This window comes from Balaenoptera borealis, assembly GCF_965194805.1.
Source record: "Balaenoptera borealis genome assembly, chromosome: 6".
Lineage (NCBI taxonomy): Eukaryota > Metazoa > Chordata > Mammalia > Artiodactyla > Balaenopteridae > Balaenoptera > Balaenoptera borealis.
The window spans coordinates 44,895,704-44,920,101 of NC_138863.1; the positions used below are offsets into that span (position 1 = coordinate 44,895,704).

Consider the following 24,398-nt stretch of genomic DNA (forward strand, 5'->3'; position numbering starts at 1 on the left):
GTTAGCCTTTGCATTTTGACACTTTCCTGTTTTCTGCTTTCAACAAGTTGTGTTACTGTGAATAATTACTAAAAGTTCCTTACCTTTTTCCATTTAATTTCATGACTGGTATTGAGTAATATTCTTTGTATCCTGAATCTTCTGCAAATGTATTAGCAGCACAATCCCGTATTTTTTCTAAATTGTTCTAAAATACAAGTTATGTTACGAAAAAAAAATCTTTAAACAAATCTAAACAATTTTAAGACTTATTTTAGATGAAATTTTATACCTGTAAAGGACAAATTTTTAATAAAAAATCCCAAGTGACCCTGGTAATAACTGAATGTATCCAATCCCTAATTTGGATTAAAGAGGAAAATTTTTTAAAAAGAATATAATATGGAGAAGGTAGAAAAACAATGACAATTGAAATGTATTATGTTTTCCAGATGAATTTTGTTCTCAAACTCTAGAGGATCTCTGTTCTAATACTAATCTTTGAGAAAAATGGAAGAATATGTAGTTAATGTTCAGGGATTTCTACCGTATTCTTCGGTTAACTATTCTAGGGCAAATGTGGTCCATTAGAAGTCTGTAAATTCTGCAAGGATGATAGTTGTGCCTAGCTTATTTATCATTTTATCTCTGACATTTAACACAAGACCTTAGATATACTTGCACTTAATTCATATATGTTATGTAATGTTTGAAGAAATTAGTGACTTGTGAAGATAATCATTTGGAGAGCTGCCTAGTGCCTGTACCAACAGAGCCTCTTTCTGGTTGGAGAATAGGATAAAAGAGTTGTGAAATGACAAACCATTTCAGGAACAATAATAATTTAAACCTTAAAATCTTCCAAAGCATTCTCGACTGAAGGAGTGCTGATATCAAATTCAATTCCTCCATGAACATGAAAATACTGATCCTCTTTGTAGTGAAAATTCTGGCATTTAAAATCTCGCCCATAAATAAATGGAGGCAATTCTCGCTCTGTCTTGACCTTGTCATCTCCAAAAATGAAAACAAATTTTTGTTTAAAAATTGAATAACAGCATATAGGCAATCATACTTTTGAGGTCTAAATTCTCTTTCTCATAAAATGAAAAAATTCTATGTGAAATGGAAATCTTGGCAATTACAGTCTATTTATTCATGCTCTTAATGTATATTTTAAATATTAAAATATATTTATATCATACATTTTGGTCTTTTTTTGTAGTTTCATTGTACAGACATTTCAAAAGAATAATCAAAACATTATTTTACTTATTGATTACTATATATGAGCTCAAGACTAATATTTTACCCCCAATTATCAGAAAAGATTTGAAACTCTGTGCCGTGAAGAATCTTTAGTTAAATAAACAAAAGTTACCTGAGCTAGTTAAGGAAAAGAGAGACACTATAAAGAAAAAGGTGGGTATCTCTCACATGACAAAAATAATCAGCCCATTTTTCTGGAAAGTAATGAAGCTACACATATGACATTTATTTTGAAAAATAATTTTCTAAAATCCTGGCAAGGGTTAGGTTTATTCAATATTTTGACTTGTTAGCAGAATATAGCTTCATCAATATAAGGTATATAATGTATTTTGAGAAATGCAAAAGGTCTAGAAAAGTACAAAGAAAAATATAACACCTTAATCTCACCACCTGGAAATTAATTATTAATATTTAGTCATATTTGTTTCCAATAATTTAAATAATAAGACATTACAGATATAGCTAACATCCTCTTTAAGCATATCAGTTCCATACACATGACATTCTCCCCACTCCCATCCTGGACAAGGGTTGTCATGAGTCCATTTTTAAATAGTTTACAGATATGGATTATACTCTTCACTATCATAATTCTCATGACACAAACTTTCATTAAATGACTTATAAAATTTCTACTTAAAATTTGCCATCTGAATAGAAAGCCCACTATAATAAGCCTACAAGTTTGAGCACCAGTGAAAATACACAAATTGTGTGCTAATCTGGGTGGGAAGAATAGTCTGCTCTGCATTCCTGTCAAATTCCATGTAAACATGGTCCTATTTAAGCTCTCTATTCTCTTACATTTGTCTATTTCTTTGTTATAATACCAATATATTACTAAAGTTTTTAATATGTTTTCATCTTTTTTTCAGAAATGTAAGAGCATTCATGATCTTTTACTGCTCCATATTAATCTCAGAATCAACTTCTAAACTTTCATGAAAAACACAATAGGGATGTTGAGTAGAAGCGCACTGAACTTATAATTTGAATGAGATATAATGTAGTGTTGTCCCATCGTGAACATAGCATATTTCCCTATTTTCTCAGAACTCATTTTAAGTCTTTCAACAGTCCTTATAATTGATATAAATATATACCATGTACTGTGTGAATATACCAAGTATTTTTAATTACTTTGGAGACATTACAGTTTGCTTTTTAACAGGCTACAGCTTGGTTACATGCTTGGACCCACATACTAGAAACAAAATTGAATTTACATATAAGTTCAATATATATCTACATTTTATATATAATTTTTGGTGATACTCTTACCTGAAAAAGGCTGAAGCAGACTACTTAAATATGGAACTTTCATCTTCTGTTTTAAACTCAGTAGAAATGGAGTCAGAAAACATATTAATTTTAGGTATCCTATCCCTTTCCTGATTTCTTTTTTCTTCTCAAAGTGTTTTTGAATAATCTTTTTTTGAAGATATAACCTTTGCTGTAATCTCTGGTAGGTACAAATGTCAAGATAATCCTGATTATATCTTACAGCATTAGTAAGCCAATAGGCTGTTTCAAATATAAAAACATTTTCACACTGTTGAACTTGTGTGGTACTGAATGTCAACTTTAGTAGAATATTTTCAGCATGTTTCATAAATACAGCTTTTTCTTCAGGGCTATTGGGATTGTATGTTGGATCTTCATTCATGTCTTCGTCATACATGCCATCAAAGTCTGGATCCTTTGTAATATCTATCAAACCTTCACAGTAAAAAAAGAAAGATTTTAGGTTGTGAAAATTTCTTACTTGGTTTCTGGATAAACAGAGTAGATTGAAGACAGAGTTTCATCTTGAAATTCTACCGAAATGACAGCAAAGGGATAATGAAATGCCAATAAAATTGTCAAAGAATAAAAACAGATAGATACGTGGTAACTAAGCAGAGTAAAGAAAGATGGAAGCTTGCGGAATTAAAAAGAATTGATTTTCATTCTCTTTGGAGAAATACAACACCATGGAAACATAATAACATAAGTCCCATCTTTAATCAAAGAAAATATGGAAGAACAACAAGAAATGTGATCTTCCTTTAAGCAGAGAATCAGCTTCTTACTTGGGCATAAAGTATATTTGCTTTTTCAGGTCCTATATTACATATTTCTTCTTTTTGATGATAACAGAAGCTAAACATATACAATAAATAACTTTCCTACCAACTAATCATGATGAAACAAGACTTGAAACTTGATTTTACTCTATATTATGAATGACAATTTTTATATTACATTTTCTTCCCATTTATGATGAAATTAAATTGTTTCTTGTTGTCAAATTGTCTTTTTTAAGATATTTACAACCTTAATCAAAGCTTGAGAAAACGGCTTAGAACCGTAAGCAAACTGGATAATACGACCAGATTTTTGGTGGGCTCTATGCTCCACTGCTGTTGCTACCATTTTTTAAAGGTGGTGTTTGCCGGTGGTTTTATACAGTGCAAAGGTATTAAAGAGGTGAAGTTTAACTTGGCCTCAGTGATTCCCAGTAGTCTTCCCTCCCAAAAAAATAGTTGGCCTCCCACAGAGTTCCTTGGAAATTCACTGTAGCACAGTGTTTAAGGCAATCACATGGTCAGTTGCAAGGTTTGAACCCAGTCTCGAAGTCGAGAGGAGGTGCTGTTTCCCCAAATGTGAAATATGAAATAGCAAGTCTCGCCACTATCTTGCCACCATACAGTGGCAACTACAAGGACTAAGCTGAGAGCACAGGGTTAGAGCCAAATTTCCATGAGTCACACTCTATATCAGACACCTTTTGTTCCCTACCTCACTTCCTCCCAGACCATATTTTTCATTCTAGTTGTCGTTGCATGGACCAGCTCCACACAGATGTAACCTGACTGCACCATGTGGCCCTTACTTTTGGCCTGGGGTTTCTCTGCCACTGCTGTGTTGGACTCCTGATGGAACCCATTCCACCATTCTGACGGATGAACAAATCTGCATGAGGGAGTTAACTCTCATGGAACCTTCGACTAATGAAGGAGAGAAGCCAGGGAAAACATGCTCTCCTCTTCCATCCCTCGGGCTGACAATCCTGAAGCGTATTCTATGTGACTCCCCAGAGAGTCCCAGCAAAACCGTCCCTAATTATTCAAGTGATGAAAGCTCAACAGCATTATCCTTGGATTGATGACTCCTCTTTTTCTATTCACTTTTCCTGTCCCTCACTCCTGTTCCTTGGAGTCATTTCACATAAACTACTCTGACTTAAGCCCTCATTTCAGGCCCTAATTTGGGGGGTAACCTAGGCTAATACACTTTGCACTTGTATGCTGGTGTCTGACCCTGTATATCCTTAAGCATGCAGCATAAAAGCCCCACCTTCTAAGAGTCCAGGTCCCTTTCCTGGAATCTGATGCTTGACCCTGCAGGATTTCATAGTGATGCTCTAGATGTGGTGCATGATGGGGAACCTGTACCTATTCCTGCTGCTGCCTCTGGGAGTTTCCCCCTGAAAACTCCGCTCCAGCACATCTCAAGTGTGTGCTGCTTGGTCATTTACAATTGTTTGCACTATACCTTTGTTACAGTGCCTGAAGCATATTGATGCTGCTGGTTCTTCAGCAGCCTCCTGAAGTGTGGTGGAGGGAGAAAAATATCTCTATCCCCATATGATGCTCTTCTTTGATTGTCCGGCAGCCAATATTACAAAGCGCTTTAGTGTAACATACACAGCACTTTTCCCAAGGCACATGGTGGTAGTGACTGCCTCTGAAAGATTTCCAGCCTCATTCATATTCAGTGAAAAAGGGATTATAGACAGAGAGAGCAGCCAGAAGGCAGTTGCAGTATGTAAGGCTAGAGAAAAGAGTGTTCTGTATCAGGGTGTTGTAGTTGAGATAAAGCAAAGTGGATGATTTTGAGATATTTTAGTGGTAGAATCATAATAGTCAAGACATGAATTCCTATCCAGAAAAGGAGAATTAAGTCGAAATGTCTGGGACTGATATTTAGTTACGTATCAATATGGCCACATTGTTAAAATATTGAAATCTTCCATATTGTGTGGTAAATTAAATTGCTACAGCCCTGAGCTCTTTGAATGCCTCCCTTCCCTGGGATAGCCTAGAAAGCTCCATGATCCAGCAAAGGGTACATATGACAAGCAGGAGGTCTCTGAGATCCTGTTCCAGCATTATTGCTGATGTCTGTTCTGATTGGCCAGTGCTCATGCTGTGCTGGTGGTTAATTATTTTGAATATCACCCCTGAAAGCGTAAGCCATGGAAGACAGACAACTTTAGTCTCTGGGTGCTCCCCAACTCCACCTACAGCTTGATTAGAATGTTTCTATGTGTCTCTGAGCTCCTCCACCAGGAGCACCACTGTGAGGCACCACTCATAGAGGGTGGCCTCAGATATGACAGACAGCTACATTCAATAGACCAGATGTTGGGCCACAAAGTTGCTTGATATAACTGATTTTATCATCAACTAAGTAGGAGCCCTTTGTCCGTAGATACAAAACAGGACATGTGCTCCTTCCTGCCCTGGCCATCTCTTTTCTTACTATTGATGCTCTCACTGGATGATCCAAAGGCTCTTGTGACTTTAACATATGAATGTCTGAATCCTCAATGTGCACCTCTAACCCTGATTGCTCTCCAGAATTTGACTTGTATAATGGAGTTTCCACCTAGATATCTGGATCTAAAAAGGGCTCCTTGTTTCTTTACCAGTCAATCTGTCAGCTCTGGCTTTTGCTTTGCTTGACACATGCCAGATTGGAATGATGGTTCATTAGTCCCACCTCCTTTCTGATGAGAGTCTCAAAGTAATCTTTGTAAAAAGGGAAGAAAAGCAAACCCAATTTTTGTCAGGATTGTCAAAGCTCTAACGTTGTTAAAAACCACCATCCAATCGTGCTGATCCTTAACCTCCATGGAGCTCAGATCTTCACAAAGTTCCTGGCATCATCTCAATCAAGAAGGGAAAACGGTGTAGCTTAGTTTATAGACACATCTTGGCCAATGCAAGCAGGCAGAAACATTATCTGGCTTGTGCCATATTCCCTACTGTCTTCCAGTGAGTAGTGAATAGATTACTAGACAACTTCCAGGATAGAAGAGTCATCAACTACTCTATCATCTTTGACATCAAAATGACATCTTAATTTAGATACATTTTATTTATGTGACCTCAACTAGCCTTGGAGGTCCTAAACTACCAGAAATGATAGCACTTCTGGTTGAATGCTAACAAGTGTTTTTAAGACTTTGACCGTGCCATATTCTCTTCAACAATGCATCTGCATGTGCCAAAGTATCAGTACCCTTTAAGAGGAACTACCAGACCAGTCAAGGGAATGCAGAAATTAATGGAATTTACTAGACATTACTGGCAGCATTTTGCATTACTTCACCCTAATCACCCCAAGGACCTGAACAACAAGAAGAGATTTTCTTGGTTCCAGTTACAGCTATAATCTTTTAGAAGCCAGTGATCCTTCAATCGTAGGTACTCTGCACCTATCCAGTGACATTTGTTGATTCCACCAACATCACAGACTAATTCTCACCCAGAGGGGGAGAATTTCTGCCTATACTCAATACTCTTGGAGTCTGCTCTCAACAGAAGTTGATTACCTTGCATAGAAATATGAGCTATTAGCTATCTAAACTGTCTTTGAGACACAGAGGTACCATCTCCAAGAGATGGTACTGCTTGCTGGTACACACAAAAGCTACAGAGCTGAAACACATCTGGAAACCAAACCCATAGCAGGTGAGTCAGGGTGCCTTAGTGTCATCAAGCAAATCTTATTCCCAGGCATTTGAACTTCACAGAAGTCTAGCCACAGATACAGTAAATAGCAAATGAACACTTCTGTGGTTCAGGTCCTAACCAAGCTTCAGAAGGTGACATTGAAAAAAATTAATTATTAATTATTGAAAAGATAGACTCTTTGTAATTCAAAAAATCTCTTTCAAGAAACATTGGCTAAACACATAAAACTGAGCCACAGATAAATTACTTTTAAATTTTAAAAAAAGGCTTCTAATAAAAATAAAACAAATTAAATTCTCTTACCTGCTGAACTAAACTCTGCAAAAATATCTCTATTTGTTTGAGGCTTCCCATCTGGATCAATGTCCATGATGGTACGCCACAATTCAGAGAATCTAGCTCGTTTTTCTTTGGGCATATATATTCCATGCCATAGTGCTTTCAACATGTAGTCAATATTGATCAGAATCTGCCCAATCCTGGTATCATAATAAGCTGGAGGTAATTGACAAGAAGAACTCTGATCATAATTAGCTTCTAAACTGATTGAAGGAATTTGATTTAAGCAATAAATTCCAACAGCCAATTCCCTTATGATTTGATGGACTTCTCTATAGTCTAAGAGGGCAGTAGGGTCTACAGGAGTCAGCAGGATTGCTGTGGAGAAGGCTACATTATTTATTTGACTCATAATTCCACACGGGATGTCTAGTTGAGAGTGGACATCTTCTTTGGCAGACAACCAGCTAACTAGTGCAGTAGTTAGCAACTCTTGTACTTCACTCCGATCATATTTTTCAAAAAAAGCAGAAGCATTTCTCTGTACTGCTAAATTCTCCAGGTAAGTTTCTTCATCTTGAATTTGATCAAATCTAGGTGCTCCTTTTTTGGGCAATCTTAACATTTCTAATTAATTCTAGTGTGTCCTTTCTGAAGTTTCTGCAATGAATAAAAAGGAAAAGACAAGCAATAAAATTTACCATGGTAATGAAGCTGAATTTCTCAAGAAATAAATCTGTACCTTTCATCTTTATCACGTTAATTGTTTCATGGTCAACCATTATATTTTTTCAATTAAAAATTCTTTTTCAATTAAAAATTTAAAAAAATTTTTTTCAATTAAAAAAATTTTTTTAAACGACATACATTATATTTGTTTCAGGTGTACAACATAATAATTTGATATATGTATATATTTTGAAACGATCACCATAATAAATGTAGTTAACATCCATCACCATACATAGTTACAGAATTTTTTTTCTTGTGATGAGAACTTTCAAGATTTTATTATCAACTATAGTTGCCATGCTATACATTACATCCCCAGGACTCACTTATTTTATAACTGAAGTTTGTACCTTTTGACCCCCTTCACCCATTTTGCCCACCTCACCCCCTGTCTCTGGCAACCACCAATCTGTTCTGTTATCTATGCTTGGGTTTTTCCTTTTTTGTGTGGTTTTCCATAACCACTATTTATTGAGCATCTACTATTTGCCCAGCTCTTTATACACAATATTTCATTTAATTGGCCCCTCTGTACAGTGGTTCTCAAAATCTAGCCTGTGTTGAAATCACCTGCGGCTTGTTACGACAGATTGCTGGATCCTACCCTAGAGTTTCTGATCCAGTTGCCTGGAGTGGAGCCACAGAATTTCCGTTTCTGAAAAAGTTATTTGCTGCTCGGCGAAATAGGCGCTGGGAGCCCCACTTTATAGATGCAGAAACGAGACTAGGAAGGTTACAGGATGGGCCTGAGGTTTCACACCTTCAGAATCAGAACCATCCCAGGTCTGTCCATCCTCAAGTTCAAGACCTATGCCCACTGGACACGGGAAAAGGGAAAGGACAAGGAAAGGGAAGAAACCAACTCTGAGATGATAGTTTGCTTGTCCAGGAGAGGGGAGCTGCGTCCACGCCGGTCCTTGGAGTATTCCCGGGGCCGAGGGCAGTGGTCGTTTTGAATGACCGGTCTCTCGTTGGGCCCGAAGCCAACGTCAGGAGCCCCGCGTGGGCGAGGGCGAGGGTAGCCACTGCAGGGAGGACTGGGAGGGACTCTCCTGAGCCGAGGGCCTGGGGAGGCCTGCTCGCCGCGCGCAGCCTCCAGGCTCTCCTGGGAGCCCGGGCCTTTGCTGAAGTCCCGCCGCCCCGGCGCGGGCCGAAGCCGTTGGTACCCGGGGCCTGGGACGGCGGGGCCGCGCCGCGAGGGGGCGCTCCTGTGCTTCCGGGGGCGGGGCCTCCCGCCGGTGCCAGGGATGCTCGCCGCGGCTTAGATTCCTCCAAGGCAGATGCCCTACCCCACCCCCACCCCTCCCCTTTAGAACTCAGTCCGGACTGGGGCTCTGCGAACCGTGCATCTCTGTCATTTCCTACTTTCACTATTTGTCTACGAGAAAGCACACAAACAGAGCGGCAGAGGCGAGGGCCCCAGGCTCTGCGGTAGTCCTGAGTTAGAATCCCACCTCTATCATCATTCTTTTACTCAACAAACATTTATGGAGCGCTTGTTATGAGCCAGGCGCTGGGGACGCTGGAAAAGGGCAGTTGTAAAACCTCAAGGAGCTTACAGTTACGCAGATAATCATACAGCTGCATTTAAACAGTACCATAATGTAAGGTAATGACAGCACGTGAAGGAAAGCTAGCCTTCATGGGAAAGGCCGCCCTGAGGAAGTGATCTTTCAAGCTGAGCCTGATAGATGAGAAAGAGCTATCCAAGCAGAGGGCTGGAGAAGTAGCTTTCCAGGCACAGGGAACAACAGGTGATGAAGAACTGAGCTGAGGAGAAAGTTGAAATTTTTGAGAAACTGAACAAAACTGCATAGAGAACTAGAGAGATGTGGGCACAAAAATAGGATGAGGAGGTAGGTGAGGGCCAGACTATGAAGGCTGCTGAGTTAAAGATTTTGAACTTTATTCTAAGAGTTTACGCTAGATTGATGGCAGTAGAGGGCAGGTGCAGGCTTGAGTGGTGGTGGTGATCGTGATGGAGGGCTGTGGATGGGTTTGAGAAATAATGAGATGGCCTACTGGGAACAGATCGAATAGTGGCAGAGTTTAAAAAGAAGGTGGTCATCTAGGTGACACCTAAATTTCTGTCAGGAGCTATGGGGGATCAGGGCAAGATTAAGAGTTCAGTTGTACCTGTGAGAGAACCAAGTAGAGATGTCAGATGTGCCTTAGATATACAGGTCTTAGCTAAAAATGGCAGCTTGGGTTAGATGTATACATTCCGGCACGCTTAGGGTAAATGAAGCCAGGGGAGTGGCTGAAATCACCACGGGAGAGAATAGATAATTGAGAACCCAGGATGGAGACCTGAGAAATTTAATATATAAAGGTCAGGTGGAGAGGGTGGAGGCAGGAAAGAATACAAAAGCGAGCAGTCAGGAGAGCAGGAGGAAAGCCAAGACTGGTCACAGAAGCCAAGAGAAGAGAATGGCCAACTTCACTGGATGCTGCTCTAGGTCAAGGGAGATGAGAACTGAAACTTTCCCCTGAATTTAGCAACAGGGAGGGTTTTGGTCACTGTTTGAAGGCAGAATTTCTCTTATTCCAACCATGTCACTATCTTAGCTGCTGTGGAGGTAGTGAATATTAATAAACTTGTGATTGCTCTCCCAGATCAAGAGATGTCAAAAAGTCACTGCCTTCTTTAAGAGAGCTGCATGTTTGCACTTCTGAAGTATAAGCAATGTATGTAAATTCCTAAAATTTCTTTACCACTATAATTAAAAGAATCAAAGTATGTCCAGATCCAGAAAGGGTGTCAGCCCTAACTGGGGATAGATCCCAAATGTGACCTTGCGTTATGGTGGTCACGACTGAATACTGTGGGTGGATGTCAGGTTGGAGTGAAGTTGAGTGACTAGGTGAAAAGGTGGAAAGGGTGAGTGTGGGTGGGAGGCAAGAGATGGTAAGTACAGGAAGATGTGGGACCAAGGATGTGCATTTTAAATTGGTATAGACTAGAACATTTTAAATGATTATACGAAGGATACTATAGAGAAGAGGCTGAAGATACTAGAAAGCCTAGTGTAAGGTTCCTGAAAGGCAGGAAGGGTTGGGATACAAAGAAGAGGTGGAGGCACAGCCTTTTTGATGGATGGATGCATATATTTCTCTTTCTAAAGGCAAGAAGGAAGAAAAGGATGAGTGCACACACAGGTAAGTTAGAACTTTTGGTGTTGGAAAGTTGAGCAGTTCTTAGCTGGATGACTTTGATTTCTCTGTGAAAAGCCGAGGTCATGAGCTGAGAATGGGGAAAAGAGAGGGAGGTTAGAGATCTGTGGGACAGGAGAATATTTAATATAGTCTTCAGAAGTTCTCAGAGGGGGACAGTGAGCTGCCTAAAGAGATGTACCACATGTCTCTCAGGAGTGTGAACCTCAAACAAATTGTTTAGCTTCTCTAAACCTTAGTTCTCTTATCTGTTAAATAACAACAGTAACAAATTGAGTTATTTCTGGATATAGCTACCATGAAGAGTCAATAAAAGCTGCCTTCTTTTAGTGCTGCTGGTGGGAAATTACCATGTAAGAGTTCAAAACAATGTTAATACCACAGTTTAAAATATCCAGGTTGTTCTTTCAAGTATAATCTCTTTCTCTGGAGTATCAATTTGATTAAATTGGTTGTATTATGCTACAAAGTAAAAATTCACGTAATGAATTTTACAGCCACATTATACAATAATAAAGCAGCAGAGTATTTTTTTAAATCATCATTCAGTAAATGTTGTTACACTGTGAAATATTACGTTTTAATCTCTTTTTCAATAGAAAGGTTTTCTAAGGAAATGACTTGGAGCCTTCCACATTTATCAGATGCCTTTTCATTATTCTTTTCCATTTTTGCAATTCTGGATCCAAATTGCATGGCCCGTTTCGGCAGAAGAGCAGAGTTTGTTAGACCAAGTTCCACTGCCGCAAGACGCAAAATTAGTTTTTCACCAATTCCACGGGATAAAGTCAAGTTTGCCTTTTCCCAAACCGGTAGGGAATTTAGAAAGGAGACAACATTTTCATCCAGGAAAGGAAATCTAAAATAAAAAGTATAACTACTATTAAAGAAAAAAATCAATCTGTTGTGATTATTTCTTTTGTATTTTCTTCAGTATGCTAATATTTACAGTATAAATTTATTTTTGAGGGCACTATTTTTCTAGATTAAAAATATTCTAGTTATTTATACAATTTTATGGCTAAAATTTAATCACATTAAAAATTATTTCACAACACTTGTCTAATTTTAATACATATGCTAAAATATAAAGAAATTTTCCCTCAATAGATAAATTAAGCCTATGATGTCAAGAAATAATTTCAAATTGTTTCACAAGATATCTTTGGAGATGCCTTGAAAATAAGCACGGTCTTGAGTTAATTATTCAACCTGTGTCTGCTCTTTACTATCTAAAGATATTGAACTTTAGGGATACGAAACCAATATAGAAGGGCTCTACTCTCCTGAACTTGTGAAACATTTACTTATGGCAAAATGTTATGGTATCAAAATTGTAATTACATTTAAACTGCTTAAATGGCAACAAATTGTTGTAACAGGACAAAATATTAGATTAAAAAAAAAAACTTTCTGCTCTTTTGGCTTTCCTAATTTTCTAGCAAATTCTGTTCTTTCTTTTGTTTAAAATACTCTAATCCTACCCCCTTCCTTCCCAATTCCTCAAAATGCAATACAATTACACTAGTGTTTCTATTTCATTACATTTCATTCTAACTGAAGTAGAGAGATCAGAAAGGGTAAAGGCATTTGTTATACAAAATATTTTATAAAAATGAATTAATTGTGAAAGCAAATTTAAATAAGAGAAGCTAATAGATTACGGATAATATGTATGCCAAAATCCATAATAAGTAGGTTTAAATCTAGCCACTATAATGGTATTTGTTAAATTACAATTCTGATTTGCTGTTTTAAACATCCTTTACATCCATTTTTACCCAAGGATGTCATGGGGGCGGGGGGGGGGGTCTTTTTTTTTTTTGGCTGCACCATGCGGCATATAGGATCTTAGTTCCCCAACCAGGGATCAAACCCACACCTCCTGCAGTGGAAGCACGGAGTCTGAAACCACTGGACCGCCAGGGAAGTCCTGGGGGGTCTTTAGAATTAACTGCTTTTCCTGAATAAAATAAATTCCCTTTTCTCTGACCTAGCTGAAATAACGGACTGAATTTCTCTTTCTCTCTCTCATACACATATACCCTTCAAAAGGAAAACATTTTACACACTTTGTATTGTGGCAGTACTTATTTCTTTATAATGAAATTTTGAAAATTATGATAATTTTACATGTCAGAACTGGCAACACAGGAATGACAAGGTAGAGACAAGAAACAATGAAGTCTCAGAGTTCGTGTATTATGATGCTCCAATTCCCAGGAAGCTTATTTGGACTCCTTGTTCTTGCATGCTCATACCCTTGAATAAAACCATCACTTAATAAATTAACCTACTTGAACAAATTTCTGCTTTTTATAATTAAATGAAACATCTTCTTTTATCCGTAACGCTTTAAAAAGTTGTATTCAAGCACTTTACTATCATTAGAAATATGTTGTAGGTAAACACAAACCCCTAAGATTAAAAAAGAATATATACATGAAAGTGGCTTGATCTCTGAAACTTTCAGATAATCTGCAACATATGACTAAACTGTGTTCAAACAACATATGACAGAGGGGAATCCAGTACCAGAACCACCATTTAAATCAGTATGGATCTACACAGGCATACCTTGTTTTATTGTGCTTCATAGATACTGTGTTATTTATTTATTTATTTTTTACAAACTGAAAGTTTGTGGCAACCCTGCAATAAGCAAAGTCTATTGGTGGTGCCATTTTTCCAACAGTATTTGCTCATTTCACGTTTCTGTGTTACATTTTAGAAATGCTCGCAATATTTCAAAATTTTCACTATTATATTTGTTATGGTGATATGTGATCAGTGATCTCTGATGTTACCTTGTGATTGCTTTTTGTTCTGTATTTTTAAATTAAGGTATATACATTTTTTTTTAGACATAATGTTTCTGCATACTTAATAGACTACAGTACAGTATGAACATAGCTTTTGTATGCACTGGGAAACCAAAAAATTCACATGACTCGCTTTTTTGCGGTGGTCTGGAACTGAATCTGCAATATCTCCAGGTATGCCTGTACATACAGAAATGTCTGTAGAGACAAAGTCAGGCTCTGTAACATTGGAGGAGAAAGCTTGGGAGTAGGACTATACCCTTATTGGGAGGAAAGCAAACATCTGAAACAAAACAAAGCCCCTTAAACACCTTCTTCTCAGTATTTCACTACCTCAAGTTTTACGGTCTTTCACTGTAGTCTTAAAAGCAATCATGGCATTGTATCATATTTGAAAATCACTGAAAAGCCATTTCTTGGAGAATGAGTTCTGGAAAAACTGTTCCTCTGGCTCTTCTCCAGCTTTGCTTCTGACCGACTGTGTTTGTAATATAAAGCCAAGATATTGCTGCTACTGTTATTCATCTGAACAAGTCTCCAAAGAAAAAGGAACCTAAAAATCTTTTACAGTCTATTGTCTTTACAAGATTACCCCAAAACCCTCAGATAGATGATAGGAATTACCTTGCTTCTTTTCCATGATCACCAATAACTCTGTCATCACGACCAAGATTTCTAGAAGAAATTCGACCCAGTTCCATCTCGATTTCCTTATTCAGTCCTTCCAGCCCGTGTGTCTGGAAGCGGACACGATGACGAGAATAACCTGCGAGCTGCTCATCTGCACCAATTCCAGTAAGAACTACCTATAAAGGTTTAAAGAAATCCATATAAAAAATGTTATCTACTATACAGTAAGGAAAATAACTAAGATAAAAGTCAAGCTTAAAAAATGATAACCCCAAAGATAACATTTTCAGAGAAAAGCCATAAGGCAAAGTCATAAAATAGTAAAATAGGCCCAGTCTTTACAAAGTCATATACTTTGTGTTGTAGTTTAAATGCAACTGAAATACGCTATATTCTTGCAACTTAAATGCTAAAAGCTTTAAGGGTCAAAGTTAGGTCTCAGAAATCCTGAGTAGAAATACCGTGTCATACCTTTGCACTACTCTGATATGGTTTTGCTTCATCTTGGGTCACTAACCAACCAACTCCTCCAGAAGCAAACCAGACTGCACAGCCAATGCTGTCATCCAACACGGTATCCAAGGGCTGAATTAAGTGGGATATTCGAGTTCGTCTTAATCTTTGCAGTTCTTCCAGAGAAACGTTAATTTCAACAAAATTCCAAATCCGGGAAGGGTTGGCAGCTTGTAGTTCCTTTAGCCCTGCTCTTCCTGTGATTCGATCTGGTACGTTGAATTGTTCACCAGCAATAGCAGCAGCAGCAGCAGTGACATTTTTAGAGGATTCTTCAGGGGGTTTTTCACAATTATTTTTCTCTTTTCTCCCTTTTTTGTTAAAACCAGCTGGTATAGTCTTTTCCTTAGTCATGAAAGCCACATTAAGAAGATCAACTGGTTCATCTAAAGGAATATGACGGTCAGCAAGCGCTGCGATAACCATGGAATCAATTCCCCCAGAAAATAGGATTGCAACATTTGCTTTCCTATTACTAGTTTTCAAAACTTCACTTTGTGTCAGGTTTTCATCCCTAGGTAAACACAAGACACGTCTCTTGACTGCGATACTCAGGACATCAATGAACTGCTGAACTACTTCCTTCATGTGTCCATCAGTAAGAAAGACCTGAAGGGTCTCTCTTGACGGTGGGACGCTGGAAATGCTACTGCAATGGATCTCAAATGCGGCTTGTGGCAAAATCATATTTAAAGGGACAACAGGTTCTTTGAGATACAGTTTGGCTTCATTTGCTGCCACTGATACAAATGTTGGCAAATCTGCTGAAATTTGAGTTAGGCTATTAACACATTCTTTGATAACATCCTCCCCAGAGTTATATTTCCAAGGATACAATTTTAAAACAACAGATTTGGAAATGGAAGTAGACTTTAGATCAATTCTGAAAATTCCAGATGCTGGAACTTCTTGCCACTGATTGGGCACTCCAGACGTTTGGGCGCCAACTGAAGAGAGGCAGAAACTCTTGCCCAAACTACTAAAATGCCAAAGCAAGCTACGACGACCAAAAAAATCCCTACCAAACCACAAAGAATGACTAGATGCTTGATAATATATAAAAGACCAAGGACCTTGGACTTTTGAGAAGAGTGACAAAATATCAGATTCATTCTTACAAGAGGAAAGATAATTAAACATTATTTGCGTATCATTCTCTTCAGCTTCAACCTTTATTCCGCTAAAGACTTCTCCATTCCACAGGAATACATTGCCTCTTTCATCTTCCACAGGCTGGGCAGTCAACACACCTCTTAAGTGAAGGACATGACCAGAAAATAAACACTGGTAGTTAATATTAGACTTTAACAACTGTTTACTACTATTGGGTCCCCGCCGTTTAAGATTACACAGTAAATCCTCTTTCAAATCTTTGTTGAAATGCTCAACAGAAAAGCTTACTGCACAACAAATGCCACACATTGCTATGTAAAATCAAGTTGACTATTTCTTGATTTTGGTCTTCTCTGAGTTTTCTATTTCTTGGTATTCTTTCCTCAGCTCATCCAATATATCTGTGGGGGAAGGGAGAAGACATACTAAGTGAAATAAAAATTCTTGAACCTTTACCTAGTAATTCAAAGGGCAAAACAGGTTATTTTCCAAGATCAAAACATATGAGTATATGTACTATGTTAGTTTGAATAATAATTTACAACAGGCTTCTAATGAAGAATGTTTAGTACTTAGGGAACTCGTTTCTGTTTGTTAAATGTTTACTTTGACCCAGGCATGGGGCTATGCACATTAAATATACATATCATTTTATTTAAATCCCGTAAGACTTTGGAGGCTCAAAGTGATTCACTCAAAACCACAAAGGTAGAAAGTGGTAGAACACTATTTCATACCTAGATCTGTCTAAAACTCTAAAGCTTACGTTAATTATTATCGCTTCCTAACACATCTTATATTTTTTTAATTTGATTTTATTTTTACTGTTGACTCATCCTTGAAAGGCTAACTTGAAAAAAACCAAACCATTGCATTAATTTTATTAACAGGTATACCACCATCCCATCTTTAGGTATATGTTTAAACATTCAGATGTAGACAGATATATGTGTAAACATTCAGATGTAGACAGTATAATTTAGGCACCATCATGAATTTCTACAGAAAGCCCACAAAAGAATTTCTGTGTGTTTCTATATAATGTATCAAAAAAAACTTACTTTTGCTTTCAGAAAGCATTTCTGTTCGGTCTGCAAGAAAGAATATGTCGCTGTTCTGTTGCTGCCTATATACTTTCTGCAAAACATAATTTAGGCTAATATCATGATTTATTCTAAAAAGTAGATGTCAAAACTCTGAACCCGATTATTGCTTATTCTTGAACTTCAGTAACATGTTCAGAACAATACCTTAGCAAATACAGATAAACAAACAGGACTCACCCATTATCCAACTATCTAGAAATTGCTACCATTAACACTGAGGTAAAACTCTTTTTTCTCTGCATATACTATAATACCATTTTTCTTTAGTAATATTTCAGTTTATTTGGTCATTTAAGTATTACCTAACTTTTCACCATTATAAATCAACGTTGAGATGAATGTCTTTGTACCTAAATTTTTGTGCACTCTCATGATACTTTCCTAGGTATCAATTCCTATCAATAGAACAGCTGGATCAAAGTGTTACATGGCTTTAAGACTTTGATACATTATGCCAATTTGCCCTCTAGAAAGTTTGTATCAATTGTACCTTACCTTCTAATATTCCCCTTATCAGAAATGTCTAACATGTCAGTTATCAAGTAATCTCTACAATGCTTTAAAGGGCTCAAATCATTTAACTTTAAAATATATGTTTTGGCAGTATAACGACCCATGAAACAGTAGCTTGCTTGTTTGTGAATACATTAATGGAAATGGAGTTAAATAACCATGTTAAAGATTTGGAAGCTTTGAGTTAAAAAACCTGGGGTGGGGGGGGAAGGAAGGGGAAGCATTTATCTTTTTTTTTTTTTAAACAATTATTCACATTCACTTGAATAGTTTCTACTCTTCTCAATAGATTTAAAGTTCATTTATTTCAAAAGAAAACACCAATTCAAGTATAAAATAAATACCATTAGTGACTATGGCTCCAAGATAACATAGTACAATTAGTATCATTTGGTTCAAAGGTAATATCAATTGCATATGATGGGGGAAAGATTATCAACAGCTATGGTTAATATGTAGATATCTATATATGATATATATTAAAAAATCATGGACACTTCACTTTTGCAATTTAACTAAAAAGATGCTGAAACCTTGTAAATTTTAAAATATGAATCTTATATGTAGTTCTTATAACTTTTGTATATAGTTAATAAGATATAATCAAACCCTCCCACATACTGTTCGGAATAACTCTAATAACTCACCCTGTTCTTCTTCAGGTTAGAAAGTTCATCCACAACAATTTTTTGTTCTTTGATCTATTAAAATAAGAAAACATTCTTAAATCAGAGGTTATCAAAGTATGCTCAACGAGGGCCCTTTAAAATTAAAGACATGGGATAAGTATTGATTGTCCAAATGGGCAGTCTGTGAATATATAGATTCTTTTCAACAGCAGCTGTGTGGAAGTGCAGGTGGGGGAAAGCTGAGGGAAGAAACAGTGATTAGACTTACAAAGTGTTAGACGGCTCACTGAGCCAACACAGGGTGTTGGTAACCAGCATTCATATTCAGGCAAGAGCCATAGTTACTAAGTAAGATTTACATCTTTTATTTAAAATAGAGAATGTACCAAAAAAAAAAAAAAAAAAAAAAAAAAAAAAGACAGTATGCACCAAAACCCAAAAGTAATACCAAGTTTTCAATGATTTCTTTTAAATTATATTTTAGCTTTAAAAAAAAAAAACCAAATGGAATGAAGAGTGGGTTACTCCCCCACCCCATTCCCATGCTTTTCATGATTTATGTACTAAATGGTACAGCCAGACATTCAGAGGAAGCAAGTAGCAGTAAGTACCCTACCTGGGGTAGTACGACCCAACACTTTCCATCTTTGCTTTACATCTCAAAGGTTAGCACAGGGCTGGCACTGTCAACTAGGTCTCACTTTGTATTAGTAGAAGAGGGCTCAACTAAGTGGAAACTAAGTTTCTTTTAACTCTTTTCAGTAATGGTAGCTATATTGTGAACATGACTGATTACATAGTATCACTAGAGCCTCTAAAAGCATATTTTATAATTTTGGCCTACCTGGGAAGCCTCAAGGATCTGTCATACATCAGTATAAGTGGCATGCTATGGTAGTAATCAGAGTGGGCTGTGTGTGGTTTGAAAATTCATTCCTCACAGATGTGTACCCTCCTGCTCTCCAGCTGACGGTCACTGTAGTAACTGACTAGAGAATGAGTTGAATTCCAAGATTGAATTTGTACAACCCCCTTGAAGCTTACGTTTGAACAGCACTTTCCCATTCATTTTAGGAATGGCAGGTATACTTTAGTACTTCAGACAAGGAAACTGTGATAGAGGGATTAGAGACTTGCCCAAGATGCCACTGTCAGTTTGGGACAGAACCAAAGTATTATCTAGGACATCTATTACCTCAAAGGCTATAGCCATCCTCATCTCAAATTTATTTTTAAAGGTGTTTTTTTTTTTTTTTTCTCCTGCTTATGGCAGTTAAGATTTATATTATACTGGTTCCCTTTTGGGGGGGGGAGGGGCAGAAGAGTGATAATCAGATACCTGTTTCAGGAACGTAGCTCTGGCCAAAGTGAAGGACATACTGGAAGAAGGTAACAATGGATGAGGAGAGGCCAGTTAGGAAACCTTTGCAGGATTCCCTACGGTAGATGAAAGTGGCTGGTTTAGGATGGTTAAGAGTGTACACGGTGATAAAGGGACATATTTCATATGGGCCTCAAAAATAAAACTGATAGGACTTCCTGATGTACATAAAGGCTGGCTCCCACGTTACTGGCATGGACAACTGGATGGATGGTGGTGACGTTTTCTGAGACAGAGAACACAGGCAGCAGATCTAAGGTGAGTGGTATTTCTAAAAGTATTAAAAGAGCACATAGAAAAAAACCAAAGCAGGCTCCAGAAAAAAACCAAACCAGGCTCCTCCTCATTAGGGAGGACGCCCACACCCTTTCTCTCTGGGTGTGCATCGCTGCCTTGCTTCTATCTTAACTAAACAAACTTTCTCTGTGTGCTCTCCCACTTGTTGTGCTATGTCTCTAATAATAAACTTTGTACCTATTTTTATAGTTTTGCCTCCGTGAGAAACGCATTTTTCACTGGGGGCAAGAGCCAGGGATTGTGGTGGCCAGGATTCCTGGTTTTCATCCAGGCTCCCCAGGTTCAATTCCTGGGCAGGGAATTAAGATCTTGCTTCATGCCATCACTCACTGCTGCCTCTCCGAGATCAGATGGTGCCGAAACCTGGGAGTTAAAGAGATAAAGAAGCTCTTCTCCTCAAGTTATTTATGGTTTACAACAATTTGGTAATTTACACCTGTGGGTAAAATTAAAACATTTATCTTTCTCTCTACCCGCTCCTTCCTGAGATTGGAAACTCTTAGGTTCCCAGCAGCATTATCAGCTCCTCTACGCTGGGGACAATTAAATCATACTAAGGATAATCAGTCTAGTTACACTAAAAAATTGGGGCAAATGCCTTACGAACAATGCCAATATATAATTTCCCTGAAAGATAAGGATTGGTACAGAACAGACTAAGTCAGATAACCTGGGTATATACTGGGCAACACCTAATGGAAGTTCTTGACTTAAATTCTTACTTATGACCTTACTAGTACTGCTAGCTATATTGTTTTCTATATTGCCTGTTTTACAAAATTGTTGCTAATTACATTACCAAATGTGTGACTGAGCCTCTGATAAAATGATGATACATAGTTCCATATGAGATCAATGATTGTAATAGTGTAACTCTAAATATGGGAAGAAGCAACAAGAGGGAATATTTACCTGGACCATAAGGGATGAGTAAGACAGGTGGTCCAGAGGTTTTTGGCTACTGTTAACAGGGCCTAGTCCAGTAACACCACATTGAGTGGCCTGTCAACGAAATCTTTGCCAGACCCGGGAATGAGCATTCCTAGCACCGTGGGACGAAATGGTCATGAAATGCCCCCCAAACCATGGTTAAACTTATGTCCATGAAGGGGCCCTGCCGACTGCTAACTGACACCTGCCATCTACCTCTACAAGGACTAAATCATGGCCACTGCAGTTGCTGACCTTCAACACCCCCTGAAAGGAGTTCAGGGTGGAGATCAGAAATGAGGCACTCTGGGGGACTTCCCTGGTGGCGCAGTGGTTAAGAATCCACCTGCCAATGCAGGGGACATGGGTTCAACCCCTGGTCTGGGAAGATCCCACATGCCGCAGAGCAACTAAGCCCGTGCACCACAACTACTGAGCCTGCGCTTTACAGCCCATGAGCCACAAATACTGAGCCTGCGTGCTGCAACTACCGAAGCCCGGGAGCCTAGAGCCCGTGCTCCGCAACAAGAGAAGCCACTGCAGTGAGAAGCCTGTGCACCGCAACAAAGAGTAGCCTCCACTCGCCGCAACTAGAGGAAGCCCGCGCGCAGCAACAAAGACCCAACACAGCCAAAAATAAATTCAGATATTTTCAGAAAAAGATTTTATGAGCCCAAATTCTTACATCTTCTCATACCTAGGAAAACACTAACATCATTAATGGTAACATCTGCTTTGGCTATTAAGGAGAAAATTTTCAGACCAATAACACCTGTTATCTATGTGTTAATACCACATTAAAAGTTAAAACCTACTTAAATGAAACTAGACAACTGGCTACCTGGCTACAAGTCACCCCAAAGCGTCAGGTCCAGACTGGGTTTCAGGCTTTATCTCCCGAAAAGAAATGAGATCTATTTTGTCTATTAACGTTCAGGTTGTCACTCCTCCAACTACTCCTAACTAGGTCTGTCACACCTACTTCAATAACACTGGATTAGTAGAAAAAGACATCAAAAAATTATATGACCGTGCTCAATGGCCTCATTCCTTTGGACAGGGTAACCCAAGCGCTGACACTATCTGGACTACAGTTAAAGTAATGTGGCCAAATGTAACCTGGTTCTTACTCCTGCTTGGGCCCCTGGTTACAACAATTCTTCTACTGATCTTTGGCCCCTGCCTTTTGTTAATCAACTTGTCTAGTTTGTTCTTTCTAAGGACACAACGGTTTCCCAGACAAGATGAGGTGACGCAGATTCCAGCCACTCCTTGGAATAACAACAGAAGTCACCCTGGGCCCCTTAATGAGACAGGACGAGAGCTCTGTGATCCCAACTAGGTAGGGTCTACGAGCCCCATGCCAGTATTTAGAAGCTGCAGAAGACAGACCTTTGCCCTTCATCTTCCCAATAAAGATTTATTGGGGTTCACATCTCTCAGCGGGGATTTGAGGCAGGAGATAGATGGGCTCCAGGCTAGACATTTACAGCTGGCCTCCTGTTCACACTTCCTGGGGTGAGAAGAAGATGGGCTCCAGGCCGGACATTCATTACCAGCTCCCTGTTTACATTTCCTGAAGCAAGAGACAAACGGGCTCCAGGACTACATATTTATGACCGGACTCTTGTCTATATTTCGAGATCTGCACCTCGATATAAAAACCAGCAACAGAAATAGAGTAAATAACCGGACATTGGACATTTTTATGGCAGGAACAGAGTGGGACTAAACCCTGTGAAAAGATCAAGAGGTCATACATTTCCCATCCTTGGGGCAAGGGAAACATTGCACATGCGCAGAAAGGCTCCTTGGGGGTCCAAAAGGAGGGGGCACCACCCCATAATATGTGATGGCCGTCCCACAGGCCTCTGGGCTGTAATCCATGTTGGAAAAAAGTTGCGCACGCATGTTGGGGAGGATCCTAGGGCAGGGCAGGTGTGGAAAAAGAAACCAGATAATGGGCCAAAGGTAAACAAAGACCTGGAAGAACTGCCCTATATAAACGACTTCACCACCTCTTTACTGCACTCCTCCTCATTGCTCTCCAGGTGTGCATCTCTGCCTTGCCTCTATGTTATCTATTCTCTGTGTGCTCTCCCACTTGTTGTTGTGCTATGTCTCTAATAATAAACTTTGTACCTGTTCTGTTTTTTGTTTTTAAAGAAAAAAAGCAACTATGAATCTCAAAGACGTGCTGAGTAAGAGACGCATGCGCTATGATTTCATCTACATGATGTTCTGGAAAGGATAAAACTGTCGTGATGCAAAGCAAATCAGGGGTTGCCCGAGGTTCTGGGTTGGGGAGAGCACAGCTATAAAGGGAGTCTTTTGGGGTCATGGAACTGTTCTGTATCCCAATTGTGGTGGTGGTCACACAAATTTACACATGTGTTAAATTTAGAGAAAAGAAAAAAGGGTCAAATTTTACTGTACGATAATTTTTAAAATAAAACTTTAAAAAATTCACAATTTGAAAAACAAAACAACTAAACCCCCGCCCTACTGCCATCTGGGTCTAATATTGGGGCAAGTTTCAAGGTCTCCCTTTAACTGCAGCTGTCAAAGCAGCGGGACAAAACTGAGACCGGACCACTCGGCCGCCGTGTGGGGGGCGAGCGGCGCCCCGTCCCGAGCCTGGGGGCCTGGTCACCTCGTCCCACACTCACCTTGTTGCTGAGATCTTCCTTGTGCTGGGTCGAGTTGTCGGTAGGGACCAGCCCGGAGCCGTCCTCGGGTCGCGCACCTCGGCTGGGCATCTCCACGGAGCGTCAAATATGCAGGATGTGCAGCCCGGAGAACGTTCTAGCGGCTCCCAATCCACAGCCCCAGCACATCTGAGCTCCCAGCGGCTCCATCCCCTCCCTTTTCCTTTTCCGTGAGTCCTACCAATGGCGTCTGCGCACTCACTCTTACGCCTGCGCGCTCACTCTCTTACGCCTGCGCGCTCACTCTCTTACGCCTGCGCGCTCACACTCTCTTACGCCTGCGCGCCCACTCTCTCGTACGCCTGCGCAGTCCGGATCGGGCCTGGGAGCAGTTGCACGCGTGCGCACAAATGATTAGTGAGCACGTGAGCAGAGCCTGGTTGTGAAATCTGAGAGGTTCCTGAACGGTCCCCTAGCGGATGGGGTGTTAAAACGCTCGTCACCACGTGGCATCCGGTAGACTGTGAGTTATATGCGCCCCCCAGTGGTAAATATAAAGAATAGAAGCGCTGTAGAAATACCGCTTAATATTTATTATCTAGGCAAGAATATGAAGCCAGGCACAAATTTAAGAGA

The 24,398-nt window shown here is 39.1% G+C and overlaps 3 protein-coding genes across 3 annotated transcripts in view; all 3 read right to left on the bottom strand.

The window, feature by feature from the left end:
* Positions 1-14,765, bottom strand: part of ANKAR (ankyrin and armadillo repeat containing) — a 71,510-nt gene extending 56,745 nt beyond the window's left edge. Inside the window, 5 exon segments of the mRNA XM_082397476.1 lie at positions 84-187; positions 830-993; positions 2,533-2,970; positions 7,299-7,934; positions 14,627-14,765. Coding sequence (XP_082253602.1) covers positions 84-187; positions 830-993; positions 2,533-2,970; positions 7,299-7,899 — 1,307 coding nt within the window. The 5' untranslated portion in view covers positions 7,900-7,934; positions 14,627-14,765.
* On the bottom strand, positions 9,892-16,567 carry ASNSD1 (asparagine synthetase domain containing 1; the record flags this gene model as incomplete). Its single annotated transcript, XM_082397363.1, has 3 exons — positions 9,892-12,039; positions 14,627-14,808; positions 15,104-16,567. The coding sequence occupies 3 exons, from the start codon at positions 16,565-16,567 to the stop codon at positions 11,754-11,756; spliced, it is 1,932 nt and encodes a 643-aa protein (XP_082253489.1). The 3' UTR covers positions 9,892-11,753.
* On the bottom strand, positions 16,299-24,067 carry ASDURF (ASNSD1 upstream open reading frame). Its single transcript, XM_082397475.1, has 4 exons — positions 23,784-24,067; positions 18,525-18,578; positions 17,320-17,395; positions 16,299-16,659 (listed from the first exon to the last, which is right to left on the bottom strand). The coding sequence occupies exons 1-4, from the start codon at positions 23,871-23,873 to the stop codon at positions 16,589-16,591; spliced, it is 291 nt and encodes a 96-aa protein (XP_082253601.1). The 5' UTR covers positions 23,874-24,067; the 3' UTR covers positions 16,299-16,588.
* Between the last annotated feature and the right edge of the window lie 331 nt (positions 24,068-24,398).